At 35.2% G+C, this 22,390-nt stretch overlaps 1 protein-coding gene across 2 annotated transcripts in view; it reads left to right on the forward strand.

The window, feature by feature from the left end:
* Nucleotides 1–22,390, forward strand: part of ITGBL1 (integrin subunit beta like 1) — a 2,504,690-nt gene that overhangs the window by 84,168 nt on the left and 2,398,132 nt on the right. For both annotated transcript variants that reach the window (XM_044071244.1, XR_006364791.1), the window contains exon 2: nucleotides 395–597. In XM_044071244.1, the coding sequence (XP_043927179.1) occupies nucleotides 395–597 (203 nt within the window). The remainder of the gene's footprint in view (nucleotides 1–394; nucleotides 598–22,390) is intronic.

A 22,390-nucleotide genomic window follows, 5' to 3' on the forward strand; every position in this document is an offset into this window, starting at 1 on the left:
AAATTAACTGGAAAAATCTAATGACTCTAAATTTTTATTAGGTCAGCTTGTATACATGTACAAGTATTGTCTTTGAGGAGCCAGTTAAAGTTTGCTGATATTAGGTTAATAAATCATTTTAATTTTATTTTGTGAGCAAGGTGCATACTCTGGATAATGACCATTTTCAGTCATAGCATGGCATAGAGACAGAGTAATCAATGTAAATAAACAGATGCTAAATAGTAACCTTATCTGTATATACTTGGAGGATCCAGTGCTTTTACCTTAAAATGCGCTATATGTTATGATAAATTCTGTCAAAATACACATCCACAGCAAATATTGCACATTTTGGAATAAACATTATTAATTAAACTGATACGCTATATATTTATTTTTTTGCAAACTGTAGAATTCAGTCTGCTTCCTGTAGTCTTTCGCAGCAAGCTTCTGAAAAGCGCTGTCGTACTCCAGATGGTTTGATATGCAGTGGAAGAGGCAAATGCTCTTGTGGTACATGCATATGCCATGTTTCTGAACCTGGAAAATTTTATGGACCTCGATGTGAATGTCATGACTGGGTGTGTGAAACATATGATGACCAAGTCTGTGCAGGTAAGCTCACACTTCTTGAAATTTTCTTAGGAAAACTGGTAAATGACCTGTCATTTTTTAGGTGTTGTTAAAAATGTTACGTCTAGTGAAACAGAAAATACCACTTATGAAAGTCACAATATGAAGATATATTCAGACTAATAAATGACAGTCATCTCTGAATCCTGTCATCATTTATGTTTACTGATTTTGAATGAAGATACTTTTTCAGAGGCTGACCTAATGAAATATATTGCAACTGTGTTCATTTTTCTGTGTTAGCCCTTTGGAATGGTTTGGACACAAAGCATCAATAAGTGTCATTATACAACAGTTTCTGTTAGAGAGCTGCTAACACTAATATAAAATATTTTGAATATGAACAACTTTGGTGCAAAATGTTTTTCACACAGTATTTTTATTTTTGTTGATTTCTCTTACTCTTCACCAGCTATAAAAAAATAACCCTCAATGTCTTTGCTGTAGTTGCTGCTGACACCTTGCCTCTTCTCATACATGACTAAGGCTAGCAGGTTTTGGTTGCTGTTGTAACCATTTAGTTGTTTGAACCAAAAAGTTCCTCAGCTCAGATGACAGAGTGAGAAGGGTTTGAATGGATAGTTCCTACATGGCTGTTCATGTTCCTTTTTCTTTTTTTTTTTTTTTTTTATTTGGATGTAAGGAAGATCTGGTGAGGTGTGGAACAAAAGGGAGCTTCATTTGTTGGTCAAAGGGCATTCAGAATAATGAGAAAAAGTGAGGAGAAAAACTTGTGTGATGCATTTAAGATTAAGTACTGAGCAAGGAGTGCTGTTATGGGGTAATATAATGTACAGACAGTGCTAGATTGCAAGAAAACATCAGGAAATGGTCTGTAAAGAAATGGATTATAATACGAGTTTTCTGCTAGTAGTTTTGAAGAAGAGGGGTTTTGCACAAAGAGTAAGGAGTCCAACAAAGAAATAAAAATAATTTTAGTCATGATCATAATGGGGAGAGACTGGTGAGGTTGAAGTGAAGAAGACACTTAACAAGTAGAGCTCACATAACTGGTTTGGATTGTAGAACTTGCAAGACATGAAGTGGTTTTGCATGACTATTCAGAACTGTAGGGGATAAATTATGTGAAACTATGCAGATGGCATGCAAATGAAGTTTGATATTGTACCACCAAGGTATATATGAGAGAAACTGGTACATAAGTGAGAGGTAAGAAAGGGCAGATAACTGGGATAAGCAGTGAGTTAAGTGGAACCAGATATGAGAATGGCTGAGAAAGAAAGTTGTATGATTACATAAGAAAGCAAGCAGCTTGAGTTGCAAGGAAGGCCAACGTGGAAAAAAATATTGAGATGATTTAAGTGAGCAAGAGTAGCTTTTCATGCATGTAGAATAACTAAAAATGTATTTGGCTGTACTGGGACAAAAGATATGAGGAGCCAAGTAAGCAGACAAAAGTAGTGAATATCTTTTCAGGTCCTATGTTCACCAAATAAAATGGAGGGTAGACACCAAGTTTGAAAAGGCATTTCTTTATTGGGTAGGAATGAGTGGGAGAAAAGGATTTAAAAAAAAATGGTCGCCATAGAAAAAGATTTGGCAGAAGCAAGAGGAGAAAAAAGCAAAAGATATGTTGCAATATTACCTACAGTGTTGAGGATACAGAATAAGCAGCAGCCTGTGTTCATAGGAACCAGATTAGCATTATGATAGTCCATAGGCCCTTTTCTTTCTCTTTGCAATGTTATTGTTAAGCAACAGTAGCAGGAGATAGAAGGAGACAAGTAAATGTGATTTCCCTACGCTTTAATAAAGCCCTGTACACAGCACCAAATGGAACATTGATGAAAAAATTAGGAAATTACTATTAGACCAGAATGCAGTTAAGGCTAATCAAAAATTGTTTGTCAGGGAAGATGCAGATGATTGGGAAGGGAAGGTAGATGAGAATGTCTAGAGGTGTTTTTGAGGCCCAGTGCTGTTTAACACATTACAGGTTGATTCTACCAGTGGTAGAGAGTGATTCATTTGTTTTAGTTAGCTCTAAAATTGAGGCAACTATGGAAGATTAGGAAGAGAGCTTGAGTAGGGATATGTTGAAACTGATGGAGTAGATAGAAAAATGGAGGCTGAGTTACAGCAGAAGTACATAAAAAGTTATTCACTTGCGTTGCAATAATGCTGAAATAAAATATGATGCATTTCATAGTTGAGGTGTTTGCAACCACAACATAAGAGTAGGCTGTGGGAGTCATCATAAGGCTTAAAATGAATCACCAAGGGTCATACCTTTCAACTGTCCAGATTTGTGGAGTATGTCCAGATTTTTGCCTTGTATGTTTGGTTTTTCTTCATAAAAGTTTTGCTTTTCTGGCCAATCATTGAGGATTGAAGTCAGAAAATAATGGCAGACATTTCAGTTTCAGGCTTCACACCCTTCAGAAAATTCTTGCTAATGCAAAACCTCTATCAAATTTCTAAGTTTATAAGACCAATATTTAAAAATTGTCCATATTTTTGATCCTTTGTCCCTCTTTTATTTATGGCCTTGTCCCAATTTTTTTGTGTTAAGAGGCAGGGAGGTATTAAGAAAATGTTTGCTAAGACTAGCAGAATGCAGAGATTGCAGATATTGGAAAATGGAATCTGATTATGCTGGACTCATTCTGTCAGAATGTGGCTTTAATGAGGTCACACCTGATCACCAGGAGTAATATAAACATAATTATAGAGACAGTTTTGGAAAGATAAGCTGTTGTAGAAGGTCAAAGAAATGTTATGACACTGAAAGGAGGGTGGATCAACTGTCCTATAAAGAGAAGATACAGAGGCTTTGAGTGTTTACTTTGGAGAAGAAAACAGAGAGATGGTATGACTTGGATAACTGGAAATAATGAGAGAATACATCTTAGGAGTGAAAATTTTATTTTATGTGTGCATTGCTTCTTTGCTGTGCTGGATCCAAAGTCTTCTTAAGACACACAGTCTTGCTGTGCTGTTTACTGCTGAATCAGAGACACGCAGCTTTGCATGACTCCATCTGTAGTCTGTTTAAATCACCAAGCCTTTCAAATTGCACACTGATAAAAGAAATATATTTTGCAGCTATAAGCACAGTTACATACAACTTATTTTTATAACAAACAACACGTACTCTTTCTGTCAGTTTGTAGCATATATTTACAAAGTTTTCCTTCATTACAGATATGAATGATGACTTCTACAAAATAAATCTCTCTGTCCCTCTCTCACATAAATGCAATACTACAATTGTTATATAGAGTGCTAGTCACGCACATAGATTTTGTTATTTCCTCTTGGTATCTTTTTTGGCCTTCTGTGGGAAGTCACATACTGTCTGTTTTTAGACTTTTCTTGTCCTGTCAGCAGTCCTGCTGATGTGAAAATGCACAAATGCACGCAATCAGAATATGAAAGGAAACCTCTGTTCTGTTCCTATTGAAAAAACATCACGTATTGCTGAGTTTAGATATTTGTTCTGCAAACATGAGAAAATCATGTAATACTTGCTTTCCAATATTGCTTTGTTAGGCTTTTCTGATGCTGTGAAGAGAAGCCTTTCTGTTATACATATAGTATGAATGCCCATTTTACATTGCTAAACTCTATACATATATTCAAGCAAACTTTTTATTATATGCTTCATCTTTCAGCATATTTACAACAGAATTAATTTCAGCCTTATATTCATAATCTCTAACAAGGAGGAAGAACAAGGTGATGTCATGAGGCAATATAGAGAGGATGTAGACAAATGGAATAAGTTTGAGGCACTATAGAGAGGGTGTAGACAAATTGAATAAGTTCCCAGAGGAAACTATGCAGTTTTTCATTAGCATGATACAGACCAAATAAAAGTGGAAATAAATTGAGAATGGCATTTAGCCTCCTACAACTGCCATCCTCACTAAATTTCCTCTTTTTTCTGCCTATATCATGCTATATATAACCTACAGACACATTTAAATGTACATTAATAGTAGTAAGTCTTGAGCTTATTTTGTTAGTCTTTAATTTGTTGGGTTTAGTTCTCTTCCATGAGGAACTGCTTCTATGTGGATAGGTTTGGTGAGATTATGGATGTGATAATATACATTTTATATATTTCTGTATTGCTTTTAACAAAAATACTCTGCATCTTGATGGGCTGCTTTTAGAAGGGAATGAGACAGATCTACTAATGTAGATTGACACATTTGATATAGGTATGTACCACTCCCTGAGCTCCGTGAGTAGCCGTGTCACTCCACTGAAAGCTAAGGCTGTGCCACTGTTAGAGCTTTTTCTGATATTCAGGCTTTTATATCAGGCTTACTATAGCAAACTGGGTAGATATCACTTATCAGCAGGAGGCCAAAAACTGTAAAGCGCTACATTCAAGTTAGTGACTGAGAAGAGGACATTTGGCAAGTTTTCACCATTGCATCATATTATTCTTTACCACAGCATGTCAAGAAGGAGCAAAACTGGGGCAGGGCCTAGATGGCCAACTGAGAGCAGTGAATTTTGAGCGCTCCATAAACTAGTATAATAATATAGGAACCTTTTATTATTTTCAAGTTTAAAATGTCAGAAATCTACAGATGAACCACTAAACTACATAAATATCAATTTTGGTGGAGATATACAAACATTTTCCTGTCAAGTAACTTTGAGATATATTGACTCACTGAATATGAACAACTCAAGGAATTCTCATCCAGATGCTGCTTTGAAAAAAGAACTGCAATTGATGACATCTACCTTACAGGAACCATATTTGAAGATGGATGGCTTTAAAAATGACTTAGAAAACCTCAAATTAAATTCTCAAAAACAGACTGATACTCTTAAGGAACTATTACAGCAACTCCATACAAAAATAACACATACAGAGACTTATCTAAATGACATTGAAGGGAGACTCAAAGAAGAAGAATTCCAAAAAGAATTTCTGCTTAAACAGAATACATGTCTGCTTAACAAAATAGATGACTTGGAAAACAGGGAAAGGAGAAACAACATAAGGATTTTTGGTTTCCTGAAAACACTGAAGGTGAAGACTTTATTTCATTCTTAACAACCTGGATTCCTGAATTTTTAGACTTGAAAGAGGGACTTTCATTTGGAATTGAAAGGGCACATAGAGCACTGAGGAAACCTGCTTCTAACTCAACAAATACTCCACCTAGATCCATTGTTATAAAATTTCTTTCATTTCTGGACAAGGAACGAATATTAATACCTGCTTGGGGAAAATCACCCTTAAAATACGATCAAAGCCTGATAAGGTTTGACAATGATTATTCTTCCAGAATAGTAGAACAAAGGAAAAAAGTCTGGCCAATAATAAAACTGTTGAAACAAAACAACATTAAAGCACAGCTGGCCTTTCCAGCCAAGATAAAAATACTTTTTGCCAATGAGAAGAGAATCTTTAATGACTTAGAAGAAGCTACTATATGCATCAAAACAACATAACGTCTATCCCAGAAGAAATGGAATGGATGGCACCCTACTCTTAAAAGAATAAAAGAAACATATCCTTGGACTGAGGCTAGAAAGAAGAAATAAAAAACTGATTCCAAGATAGCTGTCTAACTCTTACAACCACATCTCTTTAAGTATCAACTGATATGGTACATCACTTATCACCTGTTTTTATTTAAAAAAAGAGGGTTTCTTAAACAACTGAGAAATAGTAATGATTTATTCAGAATGTTCAAGGAGTCCAATAATTCTTCACAAACAAAGCTAGGTCAAGATGGGTTACTATTTACATTATATATATATATATATATATATATATATATATATATATATAAGCCAAACAAAGCAACGTATAATACATACATAGAAGTTTCTATTCTAACCAATGTGATGAATTCAACCTGGGTTTGCTTTACTGTTTACCAGGTATGATTTTATATTGGTATGTTTTTATAGTGATGACAGCTCGATTCTGAGAGCAGAAGTGCAATATTTTAGGTTACGATAAAGTTTATTTATATGTTTAGAGGTACTGTTTAGATTTAAAAGAATTATTTATCATGCATTGATATTATGTGTATTTTAAACACTTATATTCAACATGACATGATTTAACTTTAAAGGAGGGTGGGGATAGAAGAGTCATGTGATTTTTTAAAACTATTTAATGACTGTTAATGAAGTTACAAGCTGTTTGTTCTGAGGAAGCTCGGTATTGACCGAGCGAAAGCGCTTAATCCATTGTTTTTTGGTTGCAATAAAGTGTTTTGACTATGTACAGTCGTTTTTATTCCATTGGTGATATCCAGGTCCTGTGGCTTCTGGGCAGCTGTTTGTTCCTGGCTTGGTCCTCCTTTACTGTACTCTGATATTTTGGAAGAGACTAGTTTGTTTATACATCTGCAGAGTGAGAGGTGGGAAGGCTGGAAGAATGTGTTGTCTCTTGTTGTGGTGGCTTGTTGGGAGTTTTTTTTTTGATCGGTTTGCTCTCCGTTTTTTCTGGCTGCTGCCTCGCTGAAAGGGAGGGAATTTAGGTTTGAAGTTGCAGTCAAGTGAAGCTTTGCTTCAGGTGCATCGGGAGCCTCTGGTATGCAGTACACAGACACACTAACAGAACTAGATGCTCCTAGATTGCTATGGTAATGGAGACAGAGTGACTATAATGCTTAAAGGCTCTGAGGAGCCTCTGAGATGATTCTTGGCAATGAAGTTTTTGGTTTAAAAAAAAATAAAATATATATATATATATATATATATATATATATATATATATATATATATATATATTATAATAAAAGGGCTGTTTTAAACCACATGTACACATATTGGTCTCCCAATACTTTGTTTAGCTCATTAAGTTGATTCTTGATAAAAAAATAAAAAAGAGCAATTTTATATTTAAAATGTATTTTGGTCCAAACACATTAAGGACTTATATAAGCGTGGAAGTCTGAGTTATTGTGAAAGACTTAAGAGTACTTGGTCTTGTGCAGTACCCTTTGCAGTGGTCTGGGAGGTAAGGTTGCTTGGATGTGTTGGGCATATGGGGATAGCTGATTCTAGGGGTGTTTCGGGTTGCCGGGAAGTGCTAGAGAGTCATCAGAGTTCCTTTGTGGAAATATCTGTGGGAATGGAAGGTGTGTTGAGTGGTTCACTGGCAGAGTGGCCCCTGCATGGAACAGGCCGGTAAAATGGAACAGGACAAATACTGGTTTGGATATTTTAAGAACAGCCTGGAAACGCACCACATGAACTAGTGAATGGTATTCTGGCAAAACTGGATGGGCATTGTTGCCCATGCTTGATGTACTGATGTGCGTGTATGGGAGGATGGAAATATACTTATATAGAAGGGTCTCATAATTTAACATCTGTGGACTATATAAACATGCTTGGAAGGAGATGATAAGAATAAGCATTACAGCTTGTGGGCTCTCAAATAACTAAGCAACAGACAAAAAAACACACACACACACACACACACACACACACACACACACACACACACACACACACGTTATGTAATGTATGATTTTAGTGAATCTAGACATAAAATATATAATCGTCATATAAGATGAAGCAGCCTGCTGAGTTTAGATATTAAAGACAGGCTTTAATAACATGGGTTTGTGTATAATAACACTACTGTCTTAACTTGTCATAAATGACATACACTACATTGAACATCAAGGGGAAGCATGATGATTTTCTCATATAAGTAAATATGCATAATAAGTCATGTAATTGCTTTAACTTGAATTGTAGTTTTTATAACTCATCTTGACCATATGTAATACTTAAGCGGTTACCAAGGTAACTAATGCTTTATACATGACATCAAGCTGAAAGTTGTTCAAGAGAAACAATAGAAGCCTGAACTAGGAATGTCACAGAAAGTAACAATCACATTCTGTACAAATGGTATTAAATTGACAATAATCACTCAATTTAACCTTTGCTGATCATACAAAATAGAATGTTTCCATTTAAATCTAAAAACTTTTAGTATGTGCCATAAAATGGCAATTTATAAATATGGAAAGGGAATTTGTAATCATTAATCACAATAAGTGAATTTTTTTGTTTTAATCTATAATTTCACTCATTTTATAATAAGAAATGACATATGAAAAAGCTTGTGTAGGAAATGGGGGGAAGAAGGATGCACTGATAATTAAAATGCACTAACTTTAATCAATGTTTACATAAAACAAACTTGATGCTTTAAGTAAGTTAGGAACAAACAAAGTGATTACTTAAATGATGGCAAACAATGAAATATTACTTCTGATATATCCAGTAAAATACATTGTATTATAAATAATATGTATAAATATTACCATCTAGTCATATTAAGTAATAAGTTTTGAAAGACTTCATCAATAAGGGTGAATGTTAAATAACTGTGTGCTATAATCTTTTACTGAGATTTTATATATGATACATCCTACTTTACTATGATCGAATTGCCTGTCATCTATCTTTCATGTAAATATTAATTGCTTATACACTAGATATTTATATTGTATTAAAATTGTCTAATCTACTTCTTCTTCTTTCTTCTTTCTTCTTCCCTGGTTAGGGGTCACCACAGCGGAACATCTGTCCGCTCATGATTGGCAGTGGAGTTTTACATTGTCGAGTTGCCAGCCCGGCGCCCAACCTTCCACAGAAGGCACACACACGCACCCACTCACACCTAGGGCCAATTTAGAGTATCCAATCCACCTACAGCATGTCTTTGGGATGTGGGAGGAAACCGGAGCACCCGGAGGAAACCCACGTGACCACAGGGAGGACATGCTGACTCCGCACAGAAGGCACCCCAGCTTTTGCTGTGAGGCAGCAATGCTAACTGCTGCACCACCATGGCCGCCCACTACAATAGTACTATAGCTCTTCAAATAATGTAAATATTGTATTCCTATTACAAATATTGTCCATATGATAATTCCATTTATGGAGCTCAGATGTTCTGGATTGTCAAGGTATGAGTGATAATCTGATGGACTTAAATTAGATTAGGAATGATTTTATTCCATGGCTAGTGCGGATCTTAATATTTATTAATCTAAATTTGTTATTTCACAAAAACATTTTTAGTATGCCTGACTAAAACATTACTTTATTGGTAAACACTCAAAGTATAAAACTGATAATTTCCTTTAAAAGCTCAAACATATACTTTATAGTTATAAGAGGAAAATGTTTAATAGTCACAATAAAACAAAAATGTAGTCTAAATAACCTAAGATGGATTTAACTTTATTATCTTTAAATACCAATGGCTTAAACAATCCTAGCAAGAGATCAAATCTACTGAAATATTTAAAACTGAACAAAGCACAAATTGTCTTTCTTCAAGAAACTCATTTCAAAACAAATGACAATTACAAATGGAATCCCTAAGGAATATATGATATTGGTGCAATCCACATATAAGACAAAGACAAAAGGGGTAATAATTTTATGGAAAACAAATGTGATTATCCCAGCAATCATAAGTATGAAGATAAAGTAGGTCTTATGGCATTAGTAATAACAGAATATGGACCCTAGCCAATCTATACTGGTTCCCAGGTATTGGAACAGGAACTGTTAAAAAAACACTTGGATTTCATTTCCAGTAATTAGAAAGGCAACTTAATATTAGAAGGAGATTTTAACTGTATATTTGATATTTCTGAAACTACAAATAAAAGACCGCTGTGTAAATCTGCTGTATCAAAAGCTTTAAACAAGTAGGTAGAATCATTTAATTTTGTAGATACTTTCAAATGTAAAGAAGATAAATCTTTGTTTTCCCATCAAGATCATCAAGATCACAGATTTGGTACCCAAACTAGAATAGATAAAATATTTGCTGCCCATGACTTACACTCTAAAATCATTAATTTCTCAATCACTCCCTGCCCCTTTTCAGACCACAATTCATTGATACTAAAACTTCAAAATGGGTACAAGCCATTAATCTTTAACTCCAGATTTCTAGCATATATAACTAAAATCAAAGCGTTCAAACCCTGGTTATTATCTGAATTACAGTTCTTCTTGGATATTAATTACACCACAGAGATAAATAAAATAATGATATGGGACTCATTAAAAGCTTACATATATGGTAAAACCCTAACTTGGTATAATGGGATTCTGAATTATTAGATCTTCAATCCAAACGTTTGTCAGTAAAAGCTGAAAAAAAATCCAAATCAGTTGGAGATGAAAAAGAAAGTAAAAGTATTAAACAATAAATACAAAGAAATTCTAACACATAAAACTAGTTTAGCTTTAGAAAAACTAAAAATTAATACCTTGGCCACTTCTCCCAAATATCTACATAATTTATCCACAAGAATCAAAATACAATCAAAATCTAATAACATTAAAAGTATCTTCCATGAAAAGAAAGGGAAAAATGTCTTGGATATAGGTGACATTCTTGATGACTATAGAAACCACTATATGGAACATTTCCAAAAAGAAAATATACATATTGATCAATTAAATCTAGATGAAAAATGTTCTAATATAAAGAAAATACCAGAAAAATTAAAACTAGATCTGCAAGCACCCATATCCTACAAAGAAATTACAGATACAATAAAAGAGTGTAAAAATAATAAAGCTCCAGGTATATATGGTATAATTATGGAAATATGTAAATCTTTTCCTTCAAAGATACTATCCCTCTTCCATAAAACTCTATTAGAAATTCAGTCACAAACTTTAATACCACCCTCTTGGAGATATTCCTTAATCACACCAATCCTAAAGGAAAATAAATCCTCAAATCTCTGTACCTCATATAAACCTATATCATTATTAAATGACTGTAAGATATTTATGACAATATTAACTAACAGAATGAAAATACCACTATCCAAAACAATAAATAATGATCAAACTGGATTTATGTATCATAGACACACACACAATATTAAAAATATATTTTTTCTTATAGATTATGCTAATAAAGGAAATAAACACTCATAATTGGCTTAGATATAGAGAGAGCCTTTGATTCCCTAAATTGGGGCTATTTATTCAAAATCCTAATGCTATTTGAATTTCCTGCATCCTTTTGTTCATCTCCTAAATAATATATATACAAAAAGTTAGGGTATGTCAAGTTAGGTCCTTTTACCTCTGAATCTATACATATAACAAAAGGCACTAAACAAGGATGTCCCATGTCACCGATTTCTATTTGCTCTGGCTATTGAAATATTGGCAGATTCAGTTTGTAACAATATAACAATCAAAGGAATAGATGTTTATGAAAATGAACTAAAGTAATGCTGTTTGCTGATCTATTACTAACATTATCTAATACAAAAGAGACAGAAGAATTGGATATATTAATTGACAAATTTCACATGACTTCAGAACTCCATTTCAATAAATCAAAATCAAAATTTTTATTTTTAAATAAAAAAACTGCAGACTAAGGGGCATCACATTATCTGGACACAAGAATATACCGTAAAATATCTATGAATTGAGTTATGCAAGGATAATAATGAATTAAGTCTCAAACTATAATAATATCATCAACACAATTAAAATCTCTGTGGAAAAATGAAACAAAACAATATTAACATTTGAAGATAGACTACAGTTAGTAAAAATGGTTTTACTGCACAAGATCCTATATATAGCCTTGGCAATACAACTGTTACCAGAAAGGAATATACTTAAAGAAATAAATTCATGCCTAGTAAAATTTTTATGGTTTCCCAAAAGAAACAGAATAGCTTTAATACATCATATCAGACCATTTAAATAGGGAGGATTAAACTTTCCTGATATAGAAACACATATAAACGCATCAATATCTAAAAACAATCTCAGATTGGATAAGTCCAAATTACTCTGCAAATTGGAAAGAATTAATAACTGCAATATCAATAAAGGAATTTGATTTACAAAAAAAGTTTCAAATAACAGATAAAAACTATTTGCCATGGCACATATGTAATAGTATGCAATATAATAACTAAACCCACTAAAACTCGTATGATTAATTATTACATTGACTCATTTAAGAAAAATTATTAATGCAAATATAGAGTTAAAAATGTGGTTTGATCTTCATTTGTCACAAAGAACTTTCCACATAAAATATATAGAGAAATTATTAATTCCTGAGAACAGAAAGGATTTGTTTGTTGGCTCCAGTGTATCAAAGAACGAAAAGTTTTAGATATGCAAGTAATAAAAACAACATACAAAATTCCACAACAGGACTGATTAACTTTACAGAGTATTCTGTCATATTCGCAAGATTTAAGTAGAATAATTAACAATTTTTCATTTAAAGAAATACCTAAATTTGCAAAATATATATAATATAATATAATATATATATATATATATATATATATATATATATATATATATATATATATATATAATCATATATAATGACTTTGACATGGGAAACTATTTCAAAATTTTACAAAATCGATGAACTATAAAACAACACCCAAAACCTCGTATTGAAAATATATTACAAAAGGACACTCAGTACAGTTAATTGAAGATATTAAAACACATATCTTATCAATAAAATATACATCCTTTACACAGTACTAGAAAGTTTTTAATTGGAAATGCTTGCACAGAGCATTCTTAACCCCAGACAGAATCAGTAAAATTAGTTCTTCCATAAAAGGAATATGTTGGAGATGTGAGCAAGTACACGATGCAGATTGGAACCACATTTTCTTTGATTGTGTTACAATTAAGCTATTTTGGAATGGTATTAATAACTTTCTACAAGCTTTATTTAATGAATCATTTTATTTAACTAAAGCTTTATTTAATGAATCATTTTATTTAACTAAAGCTCTTGTGTTAATGTGAACGAAGGTCCATATTGTCAGGCTAATGTAAATAGTGTACATAGTTATTTAAGATGTTATGTATAAATACCATGGAATTCATTCAAATGTATTTGAAAAATAAAAAAAATTGAGAAAAAAAGCATGAGGAAAACTATTATTTTATTCATGTCTAAGCTACTAAAATGTTAAGTTGTAAGCAGAACCCCTGGAAAATGTTGTCAAAAAATGCAGAAACATTTTGTAAAAATTGTGGAAGAACTGAGGGCTACAGTAACGAATCCTGCTCCTTTTAATAGTTCTTTATATGTTGCAGATTGAACACATAGTTTACTAGGCAGATATGTTGCTATGTTTTGGTGCTTTCATGAGAGTTTTCCTTAAATGCAGAACATCACTAATAAAAGTAATGCTTGCATTTTAGGCATTTATTTGGGTAGTCCAGGTTGAGCAGGTTATATGGGAAACCTAATAACCTGTGGCTGTCTTCTCATCCCCACCCCACAGTACATTTAGCAGTAACTTTTAATTATAAAGCCCAGTAAATACAAAAATACAAAGAACATAAATTCCAAGAACAATGATAAGGGTGCAACCTTATTGAAAAGGGTCAGTGGCAATTGTATCGATGTGTGTTTCTTTACTTATAAGTATGCAGTCAGTCACTTAAACTTGCATGGAATCACCAAATTCAATATCTGTGAATTTATTCAACAAAAGTCATCTAAAATTTCATATGTGTAATTTACCAAATCAGCTATTTCTTCCAGCTAATTCCTACAGCACAATCACAACAATTTATCATAACTGACTGGAAGCAAAACAAACAGGAATTTTAAAAATATAGAAATGTTTAATGTTAAGCACTTTTGTTTCGGTTGTAGGAACAAAGGCACTTAACATTAAACATTTATTTTTATTTCTCAAGTTCCTGTTTGTTTTGTTTCCTGTCAGTTTTGATTTATTTATATGAATTTTAAGGAGAACCATTAACAGCAGAAATACTTTACCATGTAGAAAAATGTGTAGTCATTACCTTGTTCCTTTTTACCTCTTCTCACACTTGCTATATAATTTTCTTTGTCCTTCTACCATCCTGTCCTAACAATAATGACCACACCAATTTTATGAATGCCACAAACCCAATTTATTTACAACTCAACCACACATTATTGAAGATGCTACAGAAATGTCCAAAACGATTACTAGCTTTTACTAGACTCATTCTCTACTCTCCAGGCAACCTGTCTGATTCATAGACTGCTCCAGTGTTTGTTTTTTTACTGAAACTGCCTGGAAACTGTAGGCCACCAGCTCCACTGACAGCTAACCAAGTGACATGCAGCCCATTCACCGTGGCCTAACAAACCTTGCCTTAACTGGTTTACTAAACTTGGCACCACTCCCCAAAACACAGCTGCAGCAATATGTCTACCACCTGGTTGACCAGACACTCTTTATCTGAATACTGACCTAGATGGTCCCCACAATGAAGGGAGTAAAATCTTATAAGAAAAGAAGGATGGGAAGGCATAACCTCCTTACCCTCCTGTTCAGGCAGTTTCCCCCATGCTATGGTTCATTGCCCTGATATTCAGCCCTGATTGATAAGGTATTAATGCAAAAGTGCCACTTGTAAGATGAAAAAATGCAGGCCCATTTAGGAAAAATGCACCCTTCCAGTCTGAACCACACTGTGGCCCTTTACTCCAGGTATTTATGCCTATGAACCTAGCAGGCCTAGCTTCAATGCTGTTTTTGAAATGTTTCAGTTAATATACTTCCTGGTCCTTTTGAAGACTCCAGTGCTGACTTCCTGTAGCCAGACCAATATGCCTAACATCTCAGACCAGATGACCGAAGCACCTCCACAGATGGTTTCCACCTTCAGCATGTCCTTTGTTATTGACAACACCCAGTTCATTCCTAGGTGAGTCATTATTGCTCTAGACTGCCCAAATTACTGCTCTAAAGTGAACCAGTGTTGGAAATAACTGTTCCAACACATCCCTCACAGTCTGTGTCAGGGGACCTTCAATTTCATTAACTCATGGCTCCACACATCCAGGATGAATCACTGCTCTGTTTGAGTGCTTGTGATAGGAGTGGAACAAACTACATGTGTGGTGTTTGTATTATGTATTATTTATCTATTTTTTTTTTCTTGTATGCCATTGGTTTGTGCACCTGTATCCCAGATTGGTCTGGGATACAGAGAAAGCATTTAGCAGATTCACCTGAGATCTTTTGAGAAGGGCAATGGCAGCACCTGTTTTCCTTGTTTGAATAATAGAGTTAATTATGAGCATATATGAAAGGTTGGAGGCAGAAATTAAGAAAAACAAGACAGGTTATTTGCTTTGTATTTGCAGCTATTACAAAGAAAATAAAGGACTCCTAAATGCAAGGATATAAGTAGTATGATAAGCAAGAAGAGTTAGCTTTATTCAGAGTTGATTACTGTTTTGTACTTAATAAATCCAGAAAAGGATATTCTGGTGTTATGGAGCATTCTGAGACAATTATTTTTGAGATATAAATGGATTGATTTAACAATATCTATATTTATAGGGACCTCATAAGATGAAGTATTTAGTTGTATGGATTAAAAAGCCTTCTGCTGTGGCTGATAAAGATATGTGGGGAAGAGAGTAAATAAAATATAATACAAACATTGAGAATCTGGAAGCTGTTTATTATGGATATGGACAGTAAGATAGAAGAAGTGAAAATGTTTGTAGTCCTTTCATTTTTATCAACCAGTGAAGAAGTCCTAGGCCGTAATTACTAAAATGTTGGAAGAATTTATTATGTGGGATGATTCAATTCTCCCCGTAGAATAAGGTTGTTTAGAATTACCTGATTGGAAAGATACTATTGAGCTATGCAGAAGGAATTAACATAATCAGGTTACAAGTCAAAATGGAAAGGGATGATGAAAGGATGTGAGGGGTGCAGTTTGTGAAATAAAAAAGTTATATTTTTGGAAACCGGTCCTTAAGGAAAATAACCATAACCATATAGAATATTATGTTTATAAAGTAGCAGAAAGTATTCTAAAAATTAAGCCAATGTGGGAATGGAGAATGGAGATAATAGGGGTATAGGTAGTAGGCAGGAGGAGGCTGGAATTTATATAGAAAAAATAGCAAAGGTTCAAGATTTGTGATCAAATTACTAGACAGGGAAACATAATATAGTGGGAGGAGGCCAATCAACATTTTTGACTGCTGGAGATGGCCTTCCCTATCAGGGTTGCTAACATAGTTTTGGTAAATAGAGAGAGGGATTGCTAAATGGGGCATATGAAATATTGCACAATAACTTTAAGAATCAATAAGTAGTGGTGGTTAGATAAGGTTGGGAAAAGAGAATAGAAATCCACTATACAAAGGAATAATGGGAGGACATATGTACAACTCCCAAGTATGCAAAAAGGTAAGAATGTTTAGGATTTTTGCTTAAAGTGCTTGTGTACTTATTTTTATGTCACAAACAAACATTGGAACAATTTTCCTCAGGTTATCTACCTGAAAATTGGAAACCTGCTTTTTGGGAATGTTAACAAGTTGGCAGATTACTTTCAGAAGTGTATGGGAATCAAATAGTTGCAACTAAGGAAATTATTATTTTGAGAACTGGGTGTAGAATAAGAATTACCCAGACGTAGCAAGGCTTTACTAAATTTAATTGTATTGACGGACAAAAAAGCAAAAAAGTAGAAAAAAGAAATAAAAATATAAATGAGCTGTAACTGAATTTGTGGGAACAATACATCCAGAATAATGTTCAGAAGGACAAAGAGTGAAATTTAGGGGAAGCCAGGAATTGAGAAACTTATGTAATGAATGAAAACTGAAAAAAAGAAAACCTCTATACTGCATGAAAATAAAGGAAATGCTGTTATGGTTTATGTACCTATGTTACTTTTTAAAATGGTCGTGTTTAATAAAGATGCTAAAAAAAGCTCATTGCAGTGATCTTTAAGGTTAGACAACCAGGAGAGAAGAAAGCAAGATCACATTTCTCAGCGATGTAAAGCCATGAAGAAATTAAGTTATATGGTTAACTTGCAAGTCTGTCTGTCTAAAATGAGGAGCCAGAGAATGTTTGGAATCTTGCAAGAGGTACTCCAGCATTCAGGCATTTAAAGATGCTAATGCGAATGCATCATTGGAATCAGATTCCAAACTGCCTGCACCTATGAAATCTGACTGATTTTGTACAGATTAGTGGAGAAGGGTAAATACCTATATAAGAACCTGATAACTAACCTGGTGATCATTACAGTGAATGCATGGAGGGGTTTCAAACTGGTACCCACCAACGGCAATCTGTTGTATGATAGAGTGGAGTGTCAGACCAGCTACACAAGAAAGTCTGTACTTCTGCAACTTTAGGTATCAAGGTTATTAAATGGCAGATACATGTACTGCAATAGCAAGGGAACATTCTAAAGCAAGTAGAGGGGATTGTAAAATCACTAGTTGGGTTGCCACTCTGAAACCAAATGGGTATTTTGGCTATTTGTGGCTCTTTGGCTGTCCTACAAACAATGCTTTAAAAATTCCCAAGAGACTAGCCAGAAAGGTAAAACTGTGTATACAGTGGAACCATTTTTGTACCCACCAGTACCAAATATATAATTGGAATTACCCACAAAGAGCTGTTCTTTATGCAGAAAATAAACCAGGACAGATCAAGTTAAGGAAAAGAAGGCCTTTGAGAAGAGCATTTGTAAAAGAGAAAGAAGCTGTGACACACCATGAAGGACAAAAGGGAGCAGATCCACCTTTTCAAGAATTTATCCCCACAGGTATGACTGCAGTGAAGACCAATATCACCATCCGTACCCCGATCCCCGTCTTCAAAGAAACGTTGGAAGGTTAAGTTTATTCAAAAGTCAATAGTTATTCTGCTGCTATATGTATAAGGGAATTGCTATCAGCAGGTTACAAAGTAGAGTTCAGTAGTTTCCCACCTTTCATGGGAGCACCTCAAGTCCCCTGCAGACCTGTTTCCTGTGGTGGGATTAGTGATTACACTAGCTTACATATCAGGAGCCTCCCAAAGAAGAGGGCACCAATGTTTACTCAAGACTCTGTCTGGTCCCCAAGAAGGCTAGATCTTCATATCCATCTTAGGTTTTTCTGCTCTGAAAGGAAATTAAGAATCAAACCTTTAGCATACTATTGCAGACTTTCTCACTCCTGTTACTTCTTCAGGCCTTAATTTTGATACGAGATATAATGGATATCTACCTCCATGTGCTTATCTTTCAAGAACACATGAGGTTCCTTTGGTTTCAGATGTGTCCATACCATTTTGATTTTGTCTTCTAGCCATTTGGGCTCTTCACTGTTCTAACAGTATTCACAAAGTAATTAGCACCCTTATTTGCCTACTTTTGTCTTGGGGGAACCATGATGCAGGCTCCCTTCTAGGAATAACTCAGGAAGAGTCTAAATATAACCATTTCATGGATTAGAAAATTGAGAATATTTAACAGTCATCCGAAATTGGGCTTGCATTGCTCAATAGTAAAGCTGTTCCTCAGGCACTCCTTTACACATATTACTGCAGTGTATTTCTACCTCCAGAGAAGGTATCCTTCTTGATAACCTTCTAGTTTATGCTCAGAGGAAGAGCCTAACTGCAAGAGGGGTTATTAGGATCCTGAGGTACATAGTAACTGTACTGAGGGTACCACTAGCCAAATTCTAGATGTAAAGCAAACAGTGGTTCCTCAATAAGTTAAGTATTCAGCACATTCACCCACAAATGAATCTCTTTCACCAGGCATCTAGAATGTGTTCCTTTGGTGTGCAGACCCCTTGAGACCCTTGACTCCTGCTCAAAGCTATCAATGTGACATCAGGTGCCTCATGTAAAGTCTGGAGGAGGGCCCATGCTGGGTATCTCAAAGTGTAGGGACTGTGGGATCTCAGCCCTATGAGCATGCATATCATTGTCAAGGAGAATTTATCTGTGCCCCCTAGGTCATCAAGGACTCCTAGGAGAGAGATGTGTTGTCACAGACACCACCCAAGTAATATGATGCATCATTGAGGAGAAGGAGGAGGAGGATGCTCAGTCCTGTCAGTTATGCAGACTAGCCATGAAATTATAAGGTCTGGTATTGCAGGATGGTCTCCTACAAAAGCTTTGCATCCCCTCAGAAGACAACCAGCCAGCTGACCTTAGGAACAGTGCTACATCAATCCCAGATAAATGGACCTTGGTTCTAAAGACCATCGGGCATGTAGAACAAGCTTGGGGGAAATCTATGGATAGACCTGTTCATAACCCTTTAAAAAATGTAAGATTAAAACATTCTGCTGTGGTTGGGCATGTTTGGATCTGGTCCATAAATGCTTTATCAATCAGTTTAAGTGAGAAGCTACTGTTTGTCTTCTGTCCAGTTTCTCTCATAACTAGAGTACCTGTGAAGGACAGAGAAGAGGAGGTGAACATTGTGCTAATGTACCCCTTCTAGCACAGAAAATCTTGATTCTCTCTTGCTCTACAACTCCAAAAATAAGGATCTATGTTTTTCCCAAGCACTGCTACCTATTAACTCAAAAAGAAAGAATGTTAGTGCATGGCTGTTTGGAGGATGTGTCTCTGATCCCAAACTAGAAGACCTGCAACACAAAGGGACTTCATTTCCGAAACAAAACTAGGAAGCCTAACACTATAAAGTCATATTTGCAGAAGTGGAGAAGGTTTTTTTTCCTGGTGTTCAGCTAGCCAAACTGATCCTCAGTGAAGCACAACACTGCAACTTCTTCAATGTCTGAGCTTATTTTGCATGGGATTGGCATAAAGTTCCATATTCAGCATTACTCCTGATTCCTCCTGTGGCTACTCTGCCAGTAACCAAAGTTTTCCGTAAGGTTATGCTTTATTAAAGGTCAGCTAGAAAGCTTGGGTGCACTTGTACAGTACCTAAACTTTATCTGGTAAAACTGACTTTGTCACGTTTTGAGTCAGCTGCTGATCATGCTATGAAATTCCTTTCCTGAAATTAAAAAAAAGAAAAAAAAACAAATCTCAAAAAAAAAAATCTCAAAAAGCTTAAGCTTCCCAACTATCTGAACCTCCTTAAACTCACTATTGCCCATAAGCTCATATTTAACCCATCCTCCTTCCCACTCTCTCCACCTCCTTAACCCCCCTATATTCTTAATTGCTCATTTAGGTCAGAAAAATCAGAACTTACTCAAAATCTACAAACCTTTATAGCCATCTGGACACTCTGCTATCCTGCTCCTTAGCTACACTCTTCCTCCCTCCTATAGAAATACTCATAACCACTCTAACTTTAAATCCCTCCTCCATTCCTACCTATCTTCAAAGTGGGAATGCCCTTGCTCCTTCTCCACATAGGACCCTCCTATATCAAAACCCACCTTCTAACTCTGTGCATCGTCTCTGCACTCGCATCATTTGCCCTCGTACTCCTCCTTAACCTCCAAATGTTGTTAATAGTTTATGTAACAATTTCTCATCCTCAATTGTAATTCACTGTTAATGACTCTTAGACTGTACTGTTGCTAGATTTTATTATTCTTGTAGAATGTAGATTTTTTTTTTACTGTAGAATGCTGCATAAAGCTGTATGACTTCTTTGCTTTGTAGGTGTATATGCTAATATGTTTGTCATTGTTAATGGAGCTTTTCTCCCCGGGCCTCCACTGAAAATGGGCTCTTTTTAGGCCCAGTGGACTTCCTGGTCATCAAACTGAAATAAATAATAAACAAATCTTTGACTATTACTTCTGCTAGTGCAGACTCTCAACTCAAAGCTGTTATGGCCTCTGAGCCTAGTAGAATCTTTAATCAGGGCAGAGTAGCCATTAGGATAAACCTTGTTTTTCATGCACAAGGATGAATTTGTTTTTACATCATTCTGTCCAACTCTCACCATTCTTTTCACAACTGTAAAGTAAAGGGGAAAGACATTTGTGCTCCTTGTAAATGAGCTTACAGTTGAGATATTATTTGGCAAGAACCAATGAATGAAGAAAATCAAACTAGTTGTTTTTCACTTGCACATAACTGGTTGAGAAGCTAGTACCTAATCAAACTTTATCAGAATGTTGGGTTTTGCAATCCTTTTCATGGCTATCTTTAGATCATAAGCAAAAGTTCATTCTAGTACTGGAGCAACTTCCTGCGCTACCTTTTACAGGAACATTTCTGCTTAGGGGTTATGCAAGGCTGTTACATGGGCTTCCATCCTTACCTTTTCCAAACATACCTATTGTTATGTAGTTAAATCATTTGCATGCTCACCTCTCAGGAGAACTTCCAGACATAAAAAAAAATGAGATTAGGAGTGATGATTCTGGATCAGGATGCTTCCTCCTCCTCCACTGAAGGTGGGTAACTGCTTCACCTGTTGTGATCTGTGGTTGGATGCCCTGCCGCTGGAGGTAACCCAGATGGTTTAGATGGGGAGGTGGGGAAAGGGAGGCACTGGCATTAGCCATTGGTCATACCGAATGCAAATGCCTGTTTGGTATTGGCTCACCTACCCTTGAACTGACATCAGTGCTGGCTCCTATTTAGCAGCTTGCCCATGCTTCATGGATTCTACTGCAGCATTGATCCCTATGATGAGCATAGTACATCTTACTTACCATAACATAGTAGATGTTCGAGATCAGGAATTACTGCTGCAGTAAGAACTCATTCCCGCATCATCTTCCCTTAAAAAATTCCTATGTCCTACTAAAGCTTAATAGGCTGCAAAAAGGAAGTTGTGAAGGGGGGGAGGGTACTAGTCATAGGGTCTGTAAGTTAGGACATTATTCTTTAGCTTGAGAAGTATAGGTACATACTGTAATCATTTCTGATACTAGACTATCTTGAATCTCACAAAAAAACATGGCACAGACAGCTCTCCAATTTCTACCTAGTGTCAGTCTAATGTGTGTGTTGTGAAGAGGAGACCTGCTTGCTGTGAAATATCCAAA

Source organism: Protopterus annectens, chromosome 5.part0 (genome assembly GCF_019279795.1).
Source record: "Protopterus annectens isolate FY-2018-M chromosome 5.part0, PAN1.0, whole genome shotgun sequence".
Classification (NCBI taxonomy): domain Eukaryota; kingdom Metazoa; phylum Chordata; order Ceratodontiformes; family Protopteridae; genus Protopterus; species Protopterus annectens.